Raw genomic sequence first — 17,398 nt, forward strand, 5'->3', positions numbered from 1 at the left:
ATAAGAAATTGTTAGAGGCAAAGGAAAATGGTCGCTCCAGGAGCTATGTTCTATATAAAAGTCGTTCACCTTATCAGTATACCCTTGGGGAACCAAAATGTAATTGAGCACACTGCATCCTCTTCGAGAGGTAAATGTAAATTCACCTGACTGGTCGGATCGGTGTAAGCCATTTAGCGGAACCATATCCAGATTCAAACAGGTGTTAAACAGTTTGATGCCTACCAGGTTAATTACCCTATTTTTAGAACTCCTAGGTAGAGATAGATACCAAGGCAATAAGTCCATGTCAGCTTCCGCTGCTTCACAAATATCTAGCTCACTGCTAGGAAGAATATTGTAAGAGTACATGTTAAACTCTGTGAGGGGTCTTCTCAGTATCTGTGGCCACTAATTGACTTATTTGTTTTCCAAATTGTCATTTAGGGCATGTTGACTCTGGCCTTTAATATAATCTCTATCGCTTAAACCAGACCTTAATCTCTGGCCTTTAATATAATCTCTATCGCTTAAACCAGACCTTCAGGCCTTAATCTTGTCAAGTTTTCATAAAAGAAGCTGCACCTGGCTGTGCTTCAAAAATAGATCTGCAAGTAAATCCAAGTTGCTAACATCAATCGCATTGGTGATTAGTCAGTTGATGTTAGATACATACTTTCTCCTAAGTTAACACTTTATCAGTACAGCAGCAATTCCCAATCAATACTTATTTTTGGCCAAAAAATTAAATATAAGTATTTAGGTGAGGGGAGGGGCAAAGTAATTAAACAAGGGATTGTTTTAGCATTTCAGAAAAATCTACCAGAATTTACCTGGAGAACTTTGAGCAAGTGGCATCTCTATCGAAGACATTCTATCATTGCTGCCATTGGAGCCTTTCAAGTACAGTGGAGTTGCAGCACTGACAAAATTGTCTTTTTCAAAAATTTAGTTTTGTTATGAATATAAACAAGAAAGAAAGGAAAAAACAAAAAAAATTACAGTACTAAATATTATAACGCAAGAAGACTATGAAAAAAATGTGCATGTGATATTATATACCATAATCTTATAAACAAAAGACAATTATATATCTGTTATTGACAGTAGCAAATGACACAACATGAAATAATGATTATCATAATAATCTAAAAAAATTATGCAATATGATAAACCTGATATCAATATTAGTCAATATTATAACATACATTCAAATAGATGGAGATAAAAAACTGATTAGTATTACTGTTATACATTTCTAAGAATAATTCTCACATATCTAGCATTGAATACGCATATTATTATTATATATTCATAATATATTTAAATGTTTAATGTCTTCTTCCCTTTAGACCCCTTTTCAATATTTAGCATGTCATGAGGATTATTATTAATTTATGAACAGCATTTCAACAACCTCTTTTTCAACTCATTTTAGCAGAATAATATAAATATTATTCATTCCATTTGGCTGGAAATTCTTCATTTGTTCTCTTATTCACAAAACTCGTTAATTTTGCCATTACTACTGTTACTCCTTAGGTGATTTCCCCTTTTCTTATTTTGTATTTGATCTCAGAGATTATTACACTAGAGGTTTTCCATAGTTGAACCATAAAACATTAATAAACTCCTCAGCACACTTCTGATGTGCACATTTCAGAAACCTCTCTAGAGGTAATGTGAGAGGGAACATGTTGGTTCTTCCCCTGGTGATCACCCATCTCAGTTTAGGGTCAACACACGCCAGCTGGGTGACCTTGGGGGGAAAGGTGCAGAGGCGGGAGAAGGGACAATGGGAAGCGTACCTGCGCACCCGCAGCTCCCTAAAGAGCCCTTTTAAAGTCCAGCTATGCTTTTTCCGTAACTCAAACAGCCTTATCCATCTCTCTCCTCTCAAACTTGAGATTTCCACCTGGTGGACCCACATCGAAACCAAGATATTTTCCTTGGGTTTTACTTTGGACCAGCTTCACATGCTTTCCTCCAATGAGATCCTTTACCAGATTAAGGAGCGATTGTTTGATCAGGAATATTGATCATTAATTGGTAAAGCAAGGAGTTTGTGTTCACCCCTCCACTTTGTCATTATACCTAGGAAATGTCAGATAGCTGATTATCTAAATATACTTTCTGACCCTAAACTGAGATGGGTGATCACCAGGGCAAGAACCACACGTTCCCTCTCACATTACCTCTAGAGAGGTTTCTGAAATGTGTGCATCAGAAGCGTGTTTGCACTCACTACCAAACTCTCGAAGAGTCTCTTAAGCACACCCTGTTTGTTTGCCTGAAATTTATGGGATTTAGACCCAACTTTTTTCTTTTGGCCCCCACTTTGGCAGGCCCCTGTTTTCTTAGTTCTAAACTGAATTACCTCTTGAATAATCAGGATCCTGTGATATTGGAAATGGTGGCCAAGTTTATGACTAACACTCTAAATTAATACCTTGGTTTCTCCCCCCCCCCACCTTCTTTTCCTGTTTATATTACTTCCATGAATGCTGGATATGCACATTTTTTCAGCTACTTCATTTTGTTTGTTTCTACTCTGTTGATTTTCTATTTTGATGCCTAATAAGGGTTTCTGATCTGTACTTAGACATTAGTCATCTTTTTAGCGGCAATAGTATTTGAAGCTAGTTGTGAGCATAACCTCAAAGAATCCATAGTAAAGGGAGATTTTACCTGTATTCATTTAAAATGTTCCTATAAAGTATCCAAAAGAGATGGAGTAGAATAAAAAGGAATAATGCAGGCATTCATTTTATCTAACTTCTATACATACCACTCTTTAATGCTTGCATTTGTTTTCAGAAAATACATAGTGCAGCTTCAAAGGTGACCAAAAGTAACCCCCAAAGCAAAACTGTGAGAAAATATCAGAAATATAACAAAAAAAAAATCCTGACCAAAAATTCAAATTTTATTCAGTGAACAAAGAGATAGTTAAAAGGCTTGTGATGGGACAAAGAGGCCTGTGGGAGAAATAATATTCTTAACTGAGTCTGTATGAGTAAGAGGCAGAGCAAGAGATTTTTATATGGGAAATACCCACTTTCTTCAGTGTGAATTTTAGAATCATGAGAAACATATTTTTATACTAATATGTTTCCCCCCGTTTTTTTGTGTTCAGTCATTCACCTGATTAATTATTTCCCGAAGGTGACATCTATAGTCTTCTTAGACAAAGATAGAAAAATTACTGGTTATTTTCAGGTTTATGCTGCCAAAACTTTTTTTTAAAATAACTTCTTGCATTTTCTTGCAGCTCGAAAGTCGAAGAAGCTGGGCAAGTTAAAAGGGATGCACGAAGACCCACAACAGCAAGCACAGCAGCCGCCTCCTCAGAGTCCAGAAGAAGGGACTACGTATATTGCTCCAGCAAAAGAGCCTTCTGTAAACACAGCACTCGTCCCTCAACTGTCTGCAGTTTCAGCAGCACTTACTCCCTCACCTGCCATGGTTCTGGAGAACATTGAACCTGAAATTGTATATGCAGGATATGATAGTTCGAAGCCAGATACGGCAGAGCACCTGCTCTCCACTTTAAACCGTCTCGCTGGCAAGCAGATGATTCAGGTGGTTAAATGGGCAAAGATACTTCCAGGTAAGAATGCATTTGTGCATTCAAATTCAATTAGAAAGAAAGAAAGAAAGAAAGAAAGAAAGAAAGAAAGAAAGAAAGAAAGAGAGAGAGAATTCATTTGTAGTGTGTCATTTTTAGTGTTGAGTATATGCTGTGTGCCTCACAGACTTTGGATTGAGGGGCACGGCTTCTGTCATAATTTCTCTCTCCATGAATTAACCACTGCTGTGTCTTCATAGTTTAAAATCCTTCTGTGGGAAGAATGACTTGGGAATGGTTTTGTTATTCAAACTTTGGTTGAAATGTCATTGAAATTTAAACGTTGTTTGTGATTTGTTTTTACATTCTTTCAGGCTTTAGAAACTTGCCTCTTGAGGACCAAATTACTCTAATCCAGTATTCTTGGATGTGTCTATCATCATTTGCCTTGAGCTGGAGATCTTACCGACATACAAACAGTCAGTTCCTGTATTTTGCTCCCGACTTGGTCTTTAATGAGTAAGTTATCTGTTAAGCATCTGTCTCATTCAGTGAAGGAATAAAGAGAGCACTGTTCAATATTGTGCGTATAGGTTCCAAGCCTATAAAGAATGAGTACATGCAAACATCTTTCAACAAAGCTTTCTTCCAACTCTTCTATTTGATTTGTACATAGAATAGTGTTTTCACAGACTGTGACATGTCAGCTGCTGTACAATTGAGATTAAAAGAAAATAGTCTTGGGGATTTGTTTTGTTTTGGTACATATTATAGACTGGCAGGCCACCCAATTTTGAGGCTGTGAGGCTATCTAAATTGCTGGTGTTTCTTAGCAGATTCACAGAATAATTCTTTTGTTAACATTATATGAGCTATTTGGTATGATTTCATGACAGTTGTATTGTAGTCTGCATTGTAGTCTTGGGGAAAAAAGCCAGAATATTTTAATGAAACATTCCAAGTTTACCTACGCTGATTGACGAAGCCATTCATTCATGTTTGTGTATTCATTCTGCTTTTAAATTCAGGTTACAGCCTTGTCTCCACTATTCTGCAGATGAAACAATGCACTCTCAGGGTCATTCTAAGCAGAGATATATATTCCAGAGTTATATATTCCAAAGCTTGAGTTATATATTCAAAAAATTGACTTAGATGGGTGTTGTTCTGTTTAGGATCACTCTGTGTTCTTAAGGCAGACTTGCATCACTCAGATATTGTGGCATAGCATAGCATCCAGAGCATGTATGTGCCACTCAAATGAATGATGACATAAATAGCATTGTTAGCATTCTGTGTGGCCACACATGTCTTCCACAAAACATGGTCTGGGTTTCAAAGAATTGCTTAGACTGAGACAGTGAACTTATGCTTACCCAATGAAATTCTTGACTTTTCTCCCCATTGAACAGCATCCACACATGCTGCATCACAGACTAGTCTTGAAATCTCCTTGTTTTCAAAATTTGCGGTGCTGTATGGAAGACTGCTGCAAGAAAAATGCATTTGCTGAGGTGGATCCAACGAGGTGTTTCTGCGGCTTTCGTGGCTCCCCCTTCTTGTGGCAGCTTGGAATGGCTTCTGAAATCCTGCTCTTGGGAGCCTTGCATCTATGAAAATATGCCATTGGATCCACCTCAGTATCTTCTTGGGTTCATAGCACTAGTTTCACAATTCCTTGTATTCTGGGCTTGTTGTAAATTATGCATTCTTCCCTCTTCCCAGTAGCCTGTCTTTAGTCCTCTTTACTACTGAGAAGATATTTTTGAAGTGTTTGCAAAAAGGCATACAGTAGTTGGGGTACGGGAGTTGGATATCAGCATCCCCGGACTACTATCCTCATTCCTCTTTATTGTTTACACTGTAATTATGACGTTCTTGATGTCCTTGGTGGCTAGACCTTGAATAAATTATGATGATGTCGCTCATACTAAATCAAAGTTGCTCATACTAAACCGAATTTCAGTCTAAAATCCAGTAGGTAAGAAAATAAATTTCAGTAGCCCTTAGAAGCTCAAACAGACATGATCGTTCCAGTGCCTTATGAAGGACAGAGCACAGAGGCTGTACTTGCATGAAATTTCAACAGAGGCTGTGTTCCCACAGCCACTTATACATTTTGGTCTTAGGACCAGAATGAATGTGCCTTCCAGTACAAGCTATCGTTCCCTTTGGTCAGTGTTCACCCATTTCTCAGCAAAGTTCTTCTGGTAAATTCCTAGCTTCAGAGATTCTATTTTTTTATATTAAAACATTATTTTAAAACCACATTTTCACCAACTTGCCTTAAAATACACATACGTATAATATCATATAATATAACACAAGAATTAAACAAAGCACATGTCTGCTTTTTACAAACCATGCATGCTGTAATTTTACAAGTTTTTGTTGTTTTCAGGCTTTTTAATATCCTTTATTTAAAACATCCAGATGGCTTGACATTGATGTCAGCATTTTTAAATTTATAAACCTGTACCTATGCAATCTCTATAGCTTTATTTTCTTAGTACCAGTATGGCCCTTTCCTCATGGGCCAATAAAAGTGGCTTGGGGGTGGGATAAGACCTGTGTTGGATGGGAACTTCGCAAGGTTCTTGCCTTGAACACGGGTCTAACCTGCCCCTAACGTGCAGGTTATTTGGTAATTGCTTTATCTGCCATTCTTTTGTGTTAATGTGCCTCACAGCCACAGCCTGAGCAAACGGCCGCAGCTGTGAGGCGCATTAACACAAAAGAATCACAATTCGTGTTCACTCCCCCAGGCTCGCTTCTGCGGAGCTGGGGAGGGGAAACAGGCCATTCCATGGCCCAGGGGGGTCACTCTTGCTTCGCAGGCAGGCAGGGAAGGAAAGGCAGCAGGGGAGAGAGAAAGGGATGCGCTGCCGTGTGAACAGCACGCGATCCATTCACATGGCTGGCTGTCCACGAGTCGGCCATCCATCCAAATGGTTTGGGAGTGGGGACGGGTTCATGTAACCCGCCTCTCAACTGGGTTTTTGGCCCGTGCAGAAGGGGCCTTAGATTTAATCTCTTAGGGCTGTTTGAGATGTAGGGAAACATACGGCTAGTTCATTCACACAAGAGCTTTTCTTATGCAGAGTGCTCATCCTTCACTAATTTGTATTATGTAGATGATAGAGTAATTGTACTAGCAGGCATGGTGGAGTTAGCAACTCCGGCTACCTCCACCATGATCTGGACATCTCTTGGAATTACAGCTGACCTTCAGTCTATGGAGACTTTGGGAAGAAATGGCTTCACTGACTTTGAAAAAAAGGTCTGCTTTGGAGGCTGGGCTGTTCGGCATTATATCTCACTGAGGTCTCTCCTCTCCCCATACCCCACCCCCAAATCTCCAGGATTTGAAAAATATGCTCATTACTATTTGTGAATTCCATTTAGCATTTTTATGCCAATAAAGGCTTACTTGACTAATTCCGTTTAACAGTTTTACAGTCGCCTTTATACAAAGGTTAAAAAATCAAGAAGCTTTCTATCTGAGTATGACACTGATACATCAATAATGTTAGCATTAATCAAATGTGTAACTAAAATTTAAACAGTCCAGGGACTTTATTAAAACATATTATTTATTCATTATGTTTCTCCTTTTCAAACAAAAAAGGAGTCTTGTACAAAAAGGGGAGGTAAGAATTAGTGAGCTATTTTTCAGTGATTATAAAAATAGTGATTACCTAAACATACGACAGGAAAGATTTCAGCTTCTTAGTAAGAAAAATAAAATGTCTAGTTGGTAACTTCAGGCAATAGAGAGGTAAGTAGGTGCCTATTTATATCTTCTTACACAGGCATTATATGGCAATGTCAACTGACAGTTTTGATTTTCCTCTCTCTTCTTATATCAATCAATCAATTTATTTCAGTTTACAAAGTCTGGATCTCATTTGAAGAATGACATTTGGTTTCAAAAACTCACAATATAGTTTAATTTTGTGAAGCATAGTTCTGTTTAAACATGTTACACAGTTACAGTATTACCAAACAAATAAAAAAGATTGGAAAGTAGGTTAGGTGGCTGGATGCAGCAGAGATGTTATAAGCATCTGGAATTGCTTAGAACAGCACTGACTTTGTGAGCATATAAACTAGAAAGACTTGATAATGCTAAGAAAACAACCATGTTTTTAATTAAAATCCAGTGCACTGAATCTTAATTATACCAAGGTTTTTAAAAATATATATATATGGTAATTAATTTTATATGTTTTCTGTTTAAATAACCATGCAGATGTATGCCTTTTTATTGTATCATGTGCACACAGTCACAGAATACTCACTGAACCTGAGTGCACTGGGTTGAGCGTTGCGTAACACACTGTAAGACTGCAGTTACCTCTATGTGACCTTTTAGCGCTTTCAGTTTGTAACTCTTCCTGATATTCAGACTCGGTTGTGAATATTATGGAGGACTGGAGTATTAGAATTTTTAAGCATATCAGCTTTGTTTTAACTGCATGGTTTTAGAGGAAGAAAGCTTATTTGCTACCATTAGTGTAGTGGTTAAGAGATTATCGTTCCACTTTTTTTACACATCATTTTCTGTATTGACTTTCATACTGATGCTGGTTTAGTTTTCAGTCTATTAATCCCTTGGATGAAATTTTAAGAAGGCTCTTAGGCATGTAAGTCCTAGCAGATCATTAACACTTTAAGTAATTGGCCAGACTATTGTTGTTGGTCTTATGGGAACAATCTATATCATTTCCAGGGAAATAGATAAACTTTTCATTCATGATCTTGTTGGTGAAGCGTGCTTGATATGTTGCCTCAAATTTAAGTGCTTCTTTATACCTTATTTCAACAGGCATTTATTTCATGGAACTTTGAATCGGAAGTGAGATAGATAGCCATACTGACATTTATAGCTACAACTTTTCCATAGCACACCTTCCATAGAGCAAGGCACATTGAAACATACTTATGGTAAATATATCTTTCAAGTCATCAGAAAGGAAATACATTAACTAACTCTTGAGCAGGTAACAATACTCAGCTAATTCACATAACTTAAAAAAAAAACTTAGGCCCTTTCCTCACGGGCCAAAAACAGCGCCCTGGGATGGCAAAAACGCCATCCCCAGGGAGCTGTTCGCAAGGGGGGCACAGCCTATCATAGCTCATTAGGGAATAAAGTTTAAGGCGAGTTGGAAGGGCCATACAAGCCATCTAGTCTAACCCCCTTCTCAATGCAGGATCAGCCCAAAGTATCCCTGATGAGTGTTCATCCAGCTGTTGCTTGAAGACTGCCAGTGTGGGAGTGGGGGGGTGGGGATCACCACTTCTCCCTCTGAGGCAGTGGACATCTTGTGGGGGTTTTTTGTCACTTGCCAGGAAAGCAGGAAGTATTTTTTTCCTCTGGAAACGTCACCTGCACTTCAGTTTCTTTCCTGCCACACAAGAGCAGTTGCTTCTTCTACTATGTATTGTCTTTATTCTCTCTTTTGTTCTTCAAACTTGCTCTTTCTGTCACCTTAGCCATTCCCCTTGTATTTTCTAATGTTGTGCTGCTTTGAGGTATTCCTACTTGCTTTTCAATTTTGTTCCTTTAATACCGGCACTGCTTTGATTAGTGCAGAAAGAGCAGTCTTATCTCCAGTCTCTGCAACTATTCAGAGATCGCCAGCAGCAGCAACCTCCATTGGAGGAGGATCTCAACAAGCTCTTAGAGACGCAGGAGGAAGATGCGGTCTGGACAGCTATGACCTTTGCCTTGGCAAGGCCTCAGGCCTGCTAGGAAAAGACACAAAAAGGAAGAAAACCAAAATGGTGGCTACTTGCAAAGAGTGTTCCTGCAAATTTTTCTGACGTTCAGGATTATTCACAAGGCGTCCAAGAAGAAGTCCGCCATACTCCTGAGGAGAAACATGAGTCAGAGCCCTTTCATTCCAAGGAGATACTTAGCAGAGATGCGGAATGGAAAAATAGATAGCCAGAGACACTTTGAGATGCTTTTGTATGAAAATACTTTACTAACTTAGGGAAGGGTTACATAAAATAAAACAATAAATGCTTTACTTCTCTATTACAAGTTAAAGACTGCATCTTGCAGCTATTTGCTATGTAGTCCCTTGGCCCTCTCTAGTTCCATGCTACAACATACTAAGAACACTCAAACAAAAAGAACAGAGTTAACTTTATAACTTTAGGTCTGTGTGCCAGCTGGCACATATGCAAGGTGATTCACTGACCAATAGCTAATCAATAGACTAGGTCATAAAACAGTGACCTCAGCAGCTTGTTTACATACATACAGTTAACCCTTTAGTAACTGAATTGTGACATGCACTTGCAAAAATACCAACATTCCTGGCACCCAAACAGCCTGGCTGGTGCAAGGGTCCTCTGTTTCCCTCAGGCACTACTGAAGCAAATGAGAGTGTCCATGAGAGAGGAAATGGCTGCCACAGTAAAAAGGGAACTGGCAGCCTTACTGCAGCAGGATGCTGCGGTAAAGGTTACTCCTGTGGCTCATTCTTCATGTTACCTCTTTATGCAAGAGCTTGGCCCTTCACCGCCAAAGAGTAGGGTAGAATTCTTCACAGTCCACCAAGGCAAACAGGAAAAGGAGCAGTTTCAGGCCAGTGAGAGATTGATGCTTTTCTGACAGTGATGCTTTCTCCAGAGATGAGGGAGAATTCGTCCCTGAAGAGGGAGAAAGCAAAATTCAGAAAATTCAAGAGCAATCTCTTTGCTTCTTAAAATGTGAAGGTTACAAGTACCTACTGGCCAAAACTGTGACAGCCCTTGATATTAAATGTTCCTAATTAGGGAAACGGAACAAACCTGACACCTAGTGCACTCATACTGGCAATATGGAATTATTGTCTAATTTGGCTCCCACGGAGAAGGTTTTCCCTTTCCCCCAGGTTTTATATTTTATCTATCCATCCATCCATCCATCCATCCATCCATCCATCCATCCATCCATCCATCCATCCATCCATCCATCCATCCATCCATCCATCCATCCATCCATCCATCCATACATACATACATACATACATACATACATACATACATACATACATACATCCATACATACTTTAGACTTTTATACCGCCCTATCCCCGAAGGGCTCCAGGCAGTGTACAACATATAATAGAATACAATCATAAAACCATCATAATTTAATTAAAATCTATAAAAGCAGCGAAAGACTAACTATAATACTGATAATTATAGGTGTAAGTGGCACCCAGCTACCTATTATTAAACCCTTTCCCAAAGGGAGGATCGGCGAGCAGCAGTCATAATCGGCGAGCAGCAGTTCAACAAGGAATAGGCCAAGCCAACTTTCAGTCGCCAGGTTCCAGGATTTGTTATAAAGTCAGATGCCCTCCCTGCATATACTAATCACTTGTTACAAGTTCCTTTAATAGACATCCAGTAGCAGCATTACAGTCCTCTGGCATCTGTCTGAGGATGGTGATGGCAATATTAGAGATAGGATTGACTGCAGAGCCAACCAGCTTTCAAGGAAGGCACATGAATCTCTAGCAATGGCTATCTATGCCTCTGCAACTGCATCTCTGGTATCCCATGCAGCCATTGTTTGGGCAAGAAAGATATTACAAGTCATCCCAAGAGGAAGGAGAATCTTGTCACCCAGCCAGGATTAAAGAGGAGGTGCTGAAAGGGAACCTGGAAAAATTGGTTGCCATGACTAAATAGCAGCCCCAGTTCACCAAGGGGCAGAAGGAGGTGCATCCTTGGATTCTCACCCAGACTATCCCACAAGAAATAAACACGCAAGGCTGCATCACCTACAACAGCAGGAATTCAACTGCAAGGTTGCAGCACTTGATGATGAAGGCACCTGAAAGGAAGTTGTCAAAGAATACCTCTATTACAGTATCCCCCATTGCTGGCAATGACGTTGGCCTTTTGATGCTGGATACCCCACAGAGTTTCCCTTCACTTTGGTAACAGATGGATTCCAAAGTCATTTTTTTAAACTTAAAACTGTTGTAAATAGTATTTGAAATTAATCCCAGAGTCGGATTGAAGACTTCAGGAAGGACTTCCAGGATACTCAACGCAGCCTCCTTCATAGCGGGTGCTACCCTGGAAGCACTAACCTCCACAAGCTGAGCCATAGCTATGGCAGTGGCCACCAGGTGTTTCCACTGGCTGAGGGCCTCGCCTGTGGATTTCTATCCCAAGGTTATTGTCACATCACTTCCATTCCAAGGAAACAAGCTTTTGGGGGAACCACTCAATCATTACTTGGTCGAGTCCAATGACAAGTCCAAAACCATGCCCAAGAACTTGAGATGGGGGAACATACGTAAAGCATGGCAGCCCCCTTAACCCCATTGCATCTATGTGACTGCTTTTGGGCTACGTATTGCACTATGTGTCTTCACAAAGATGCTGGTCAACTTTCTTCATCCCTACCTAGACAATATCCTGTCATGTGCCTCAGATCAACGGCAAGCAGTCGCCTACGCACAACAGTCACCTGTCTTCAACAGCATGGATTGTCAGGCACCCATAAAAGAGCTCCACAGCTCCATCTCAGGAACATCTCAGTCACAATCAACACCAAGTCCCAAAAACTTGTAGTAATAGGGCAGAGATAGTAGTAATCAAAGCATACCGACTGTGCAGGCTGTGATTCTCTTTGCTTCCAATGAAGGCAATAGCACCATCGCTTCAATTATCCTTCCTACTTCAACAGGTGCCAGTATGCAACTCAGAGCCAGAGTAGTTCCAACTGACCCCTGGTAATTGAAAGGAATTCGTTTTACACGTAGGTTACAGTAAGGACAGAAGGAGGTCAGAAACATGAGAAAGAGTTCAATGTCCAAAATCTATAACTTCATCTGGAAGCACTTTGCCAACTGGTGCAGAAGAGGATCTGCAGATTGCCTTGGTCCCAGATGCTCATACCTACTAGTTTTCCTACAAGAAGGACTTCAAAAAGGATTGAGGACAGTCACTTTAAGAAGGCAGGTTGTAGTCATCTTGACTGTAATATGCAGCCTAGAAGGGTGGATACCAAATAAGCACCCTCAAGTTTTGAGGTTTCTTAAGGGAGCTTCTTATAAAGACAAACCTACAATCCATCATTTTTCTACCTGGAGGCTCATTACAGTCCTTAGAGGCCTAACCAAATCACCCTTCAAGCCTGTTCAAGAGATTCCTCTAAAGCTCCTTAGACTCAAGATGATTTTTCTGGTAGCAGTTAAATCTGCCAGGAGGGTCTCAGAAATCAGTGCCCTGTCACTAGACTCTTTCCTTTATATTTTTCACAAAAGATAAACTGGTACTTAGGACCAATCCATCCTAGTGCTCAAAGGTTAATTCCAAATTTCATGTTCAGGGGGAGATAAATCTATCCTCCTTTCACCCAAACCCACAACCTCCTAGGCAAAAAATATGGCATACTCTGAATGGTAGGATGGGGCAGTAAAGGCATTTATTATTAGAACCAAATCTTTTCAAAAGACAAATGCCCTGTTCATATCAGTTTCCCCTCCAACAAGGAGACCAGGATTCTGATGCCCACAATTAGTGAATGCTTAAAATAGCTGAGGCGTGTAGAACGCAGGGATTGAGCTCTATTTAAAAATGCCTCAGTTGAGGAGATTTGCAAGGAGGCCACCTGGTCATCGATCTCTACCTTTATCAAACATTACAAAATTAACAGAGTCTTGCAGCAAGTGGAAGAGGATGTGTAACAACCTATCCTGATTTGGGGACACTGCTTGGGAAGGTCCCACACGATATCGTCTGCCTTGGGGAGAATGACCATTGATACTAACTGTGAAAGGCTCTTCTCCCCTGAGAATAAGAGGACATCTTGGCCCTACCCATTCTGATACTCTTCCAATATGATCCTTATGTAACGTACGTTTAAGGCAACTGTTTGGTACTTTTTCAGTCTTCCTAGTGTCATTCTTCACATATATGTTCTGCTCCGGGCAAGTTGTAGGTTCTTCTGAGTTACGTTTAGTCGAAGGTCTGCATACTGCTATTCAGAAGGACCAAAACTGAAGAGCAGGGGGCATTTTCCAAGGCAGAAAGAAGATAAAGTTAATTGACTGCCTCCTGGCAATGATGGAAAACACCCACAAGATATCCCTCTTATCCTCAGGAGAGAAGGACCTTTCATGGTGAGCACCAATGGTCGCTTCCTAATCAGCCAATTCCACAGCTGCACTATTCTTAGCTGTAACATGCACACACCTATTTCCCTCCGGTACCTTTCCATCCATAATTTAAACCCATTATTGCAAATCCTGTCCTCTGCTGCCAACAGGAACAGTTTTCTGCCCTCCTCTAAATGAAAGCCTTTCAAATATTTGAAGAGAATAATCATGTCCCCTCTCAACCACCTTTTCTCCAGACTGAACTTTAACAAGTCTCTCAGCCTTTCTTCTTAGGGCTTGATCTCTATGCTCCTGATCATCCTTGGTGCTATCCTCTGTACCTGCTCCATTCTAGCCACATCCTTTTTGAAGTGACACCTGCCCCCCCGCCAGAATTGCATCCCAGTACTCCAGGGGCAACCTGACCAATGCAATGTTCAGCGCATTTCTATTTCTAGGTATTGAACAGATGTTGCTTCTTGTAGGTTATTGATCAAAATAAGATAATTTTAAAGGAAGTACAAATGTAGGTGTAAAATTCTTGTCTTGAATTGTTGTTCAAAGGAAACATACATTCTTTGTCTGCACCTGAATATCTATGGGCTGGCACCATAAAAACTGTAGGTCAAATGCCCCTTATCATATATTTTTTTCAAACGCCGTATATGCCCGCATTGCTGTAACTTGGTGTATCACTTGGTATTCTATTCTTGTACAGGTGGGTACAGTATATTATTAGCAGTAACTCAAACTATCAGGCACTTGTGCCGCTGAATTCTAAGCAGACTCCTACTGAAAGAGATTTTTCAGCTCTGAGGAAATAATAGTAATCAAATATCAAGGTCAAAAGAGCAGATGCGGCTGTTAGGACATCTCTATAGAATAAATCATAGTATGCGGTTAAGTTTTATAGCCAAAGTGAAAGATTTTTTTTCATGATATCAAGATACAGTGAGACAGTTTTAGCTACAGTTGTGGAATGGATGAGAAACAAGGAGGGAGTTAAGAGGTTTTTAACCTGGGACTAGAAAAATGATGTGTGATTTTGAAAATATCTGTTTTGTTTTGGAAACTTAAACTAGGGAGTCATATTGAATGCCATGCACTAATGCAGCAATACTTCACAGCATAAAACAGAGATGTGAATATAGTCCCAAAGGGATACGTATTTGAGGTAAACCCTAGACACTAAATGTGGATAGAAATTTATTATGTAGTGCTATTTTTTTATTAACTTATGCAATAGTCCTTGCCATTATTCCTCATTAATTAATTGTGTTGAGGAATAATGCCAGATCAGTTGAGATCTCAGTTTGAGTCTTCTGTTATTATTTATGGGAGGATAGGCTGCTAAAGAATGGTTGTTTTGTGGTTTAATACTTTTCCAGCTAATGGTCACATGTGGAATGGGCTAGCTGATATAAAATGTATCTTGAAATGGCAGATAACAGGTGTTGTAATCGAAAGATCTGTCTATAATTGTGTAGTCAGAGAGACATATGTACATTAGACCATGTGAATGTGATCTACTCTTCAGTACAGCCCAAGCCAATTTTCCCTCTGTATCCTGGCACTGCGGTGCTGAGGTGCTAGCCTAGGTTCTATATCTAGTGACCTACATGATTGATAAAGTGGGGCATGTTAGCAGAGTGACAAGGTTCCTACACAGACTTGGAAGAAACACTAGGAATCTTGATCAAGTGAAATTACAAATTACAAATGAAGTTAGTGGTTCAAAGCAATAAAAAGAGCTAGCCTGTAAAATTAGCAAACTTAAGCAGTCAACATAATAACGTATTAAGAAGTCATATAACACGCAGTGCTAGAAAGTTCACTAAAAGCTATATGTTGTTCAAACATCCATGGACGCTGTACAATGGACCCCATTCACTGGTGTGAGGCAAGGGGCCAAAGTGGTAGAGCAAAAGGTTAAAGTAAGGGCTTCACTAACTTTCTGTGCAGGCCCAGAAAGAGGATCTAAGTATCATAGCATGAGTCCAGGCATCTGGGCAGCCAAAAATTCAAATGGCAATGCAAAAGGGGGAAAAGTGGGGACACAGAACAGAATGTTTTCCTAGAACTACATGGGGTGAAGTCAGCAGAAATACATACTTTTCTAAGATCGTAAACACAGGAATAGAACAAGAGGCTTGAGTAAAAATAAATGAAACTTTTCTGTCCAACTTGGAAATACAGGAGTGCCCAAGTCTTCTGTCCGGACAAAGTTTCAAGTTGTTCTCCAGTAGAACAGCTATGTTAGAATCTAGTAGCAACTTAAAGATCAATAAGATTTTCAGGGGTATAATTTTTCAAGTGTCAAAACTCCCTGTGTCAGATACATGATGAAGAAAACTTTGGCTCTCTTTAGTAGAATAAATGGCATACAGGTGCGTGAACAGTAGCCACATTAATATTCCCCCTCCTTTGAGACTGATGAGCAAGTACAAAAAACTGAACATTTGTCCTTACAGACTTCAATTTATGCCTCTGTGTATTGGCTTTCAAAACTTTGTCCATGAGGCGATCACTAAATTCTGGCATAAACCTTCATAACAGAAAATTATTCCTGTGATTCATTCTCTTGTAACATGGATTTATCAGGGACTTCCGATGTGAGATTGAAGTGACTGCAACTCTCTGTGAAAGCATAGAGACCCAGCTGGGGGTTTATCAGATTTGAGAGGTTTCTGAAGTCTGATTTTCATCTCCAGATCAAGGAGTTAGTCTTGAAGTCAACCACGTATCTCCTAAAGTTTCCTCAGGAGAAAGGAGTGTTGTAGGACGCTTCTTTCTGCCTTACAGCAAAATCTGGGAGTGGGACCACCACCTTGGCTAAACCCATCTGTGGAACTGAAAGGAATCAAGCTGCTTAAAACTAAGATTCATCATGTGTGGATTTATAAAAAAGAAGTTACCTCACTATTGGAGAAAACAAAAAAGTGTAAAGAACTGTTTGATGGACTTATAGAACTAAAGACTTAAGGAACCTGCAATTACTGTCTTTTTAAAATTTAAAACAAGCAAAGGACCTTAAAGCCTGGAAATCTAAGGAACGTGAGAGAGAACAGATTTGTTACCAAACTTCAATGAAAGGTGATTTAACAAACAATGAACAGATAATTAAAAAGGCATTTTTAATTATTATAAAAAACTATTTAAAAGCAATATATCGAAGAAGAAATTGAAGAAAATTTAGCAAAGCAAAAATTGCCAATATTGACACAAAAACAAGAAGATATATTGAATATCCCAATTTCAACAATGCAGCTAGTAGATAAAACAAGTGAAATTAACAAATCTCTGGGACCAGATGGATTGCCAGCTAGCTACTATAAAGCTTTTGCGGATGTAATAATGGAACCACTCCTAGCAACAATGAATGCAATTTTACTATCCAGAATCCTAGAGAGAGGCAAATATTACATTAATCCCAAAGGAAGACCAGGATACAACTGACGTTACAGACCAATTTCACTCCTAAACAATGACTATATGCAGTAATTTTAGCAAGAAGCTTAAAGGGAAGACTAAGAACATTTATTCATGAAGACCAAAGTGGTTTCCTGCATAAAAGGCACTTAAGAGATTGTTAGAACAATTTTAGATGCAGTGGAGTATTATGAGAAAAACATGGACAAACAAGTTGCATTGTTGTTGTTTTTGGGACACAGAGAAGGCATTTGATAATGTTTCTTGGAATTTTATGCTAAATGTATTTTAATGGATTTTGGAA

At 39.5% G+C, this 17,398-nt stretch overlaps 1 protein-coding gene across 6 annotated transcripts in view; it reads left to right on the forward strand.

The window, feature by feature from the left end:
* NR3C2 (nuclear receptor subfamily 3 group C member 2) overlaps window positions 1-17,398 on the forward strand; it is a 153,242-nt gene that overhangs the window by 114,158 nt on the left and 21,686 nt on the right. For all 6 annotated transcript variants that reach the window (XM_048509126.1, XM_048509131.1, XM_048509127.1 and 3 more), the window contains 2 exons: window positions 3,251-3,589; window positions 3,922-4,066. In XM_048509126.1, coding sequence (XP_048365083.1) covers window positions 3,251-3,589; window positions 3,922-4,066 — 484 coding nt within the window. The remainder of the gene's footprint in view (window positions 1-3,250; window positions 3,590-3,921; window positions 4,067-17,398) is intronic.

This window comes from Sphaerodactylus townsendi, linkage group LG10 (genome assembly GCF_021028975.2).
Source record: "Sphaerodactylus townsendi isolate TG3544 linkage group LG10, MPM_Stown_v2.3, whole genome shotgun sequence".
NCBI lineage: Eukaryota > Metazoa > Chordata > Lepidosauria > Squamata > Sphaerodactylidae > Sphaerodactylus > Sphaerodactylus townsendi.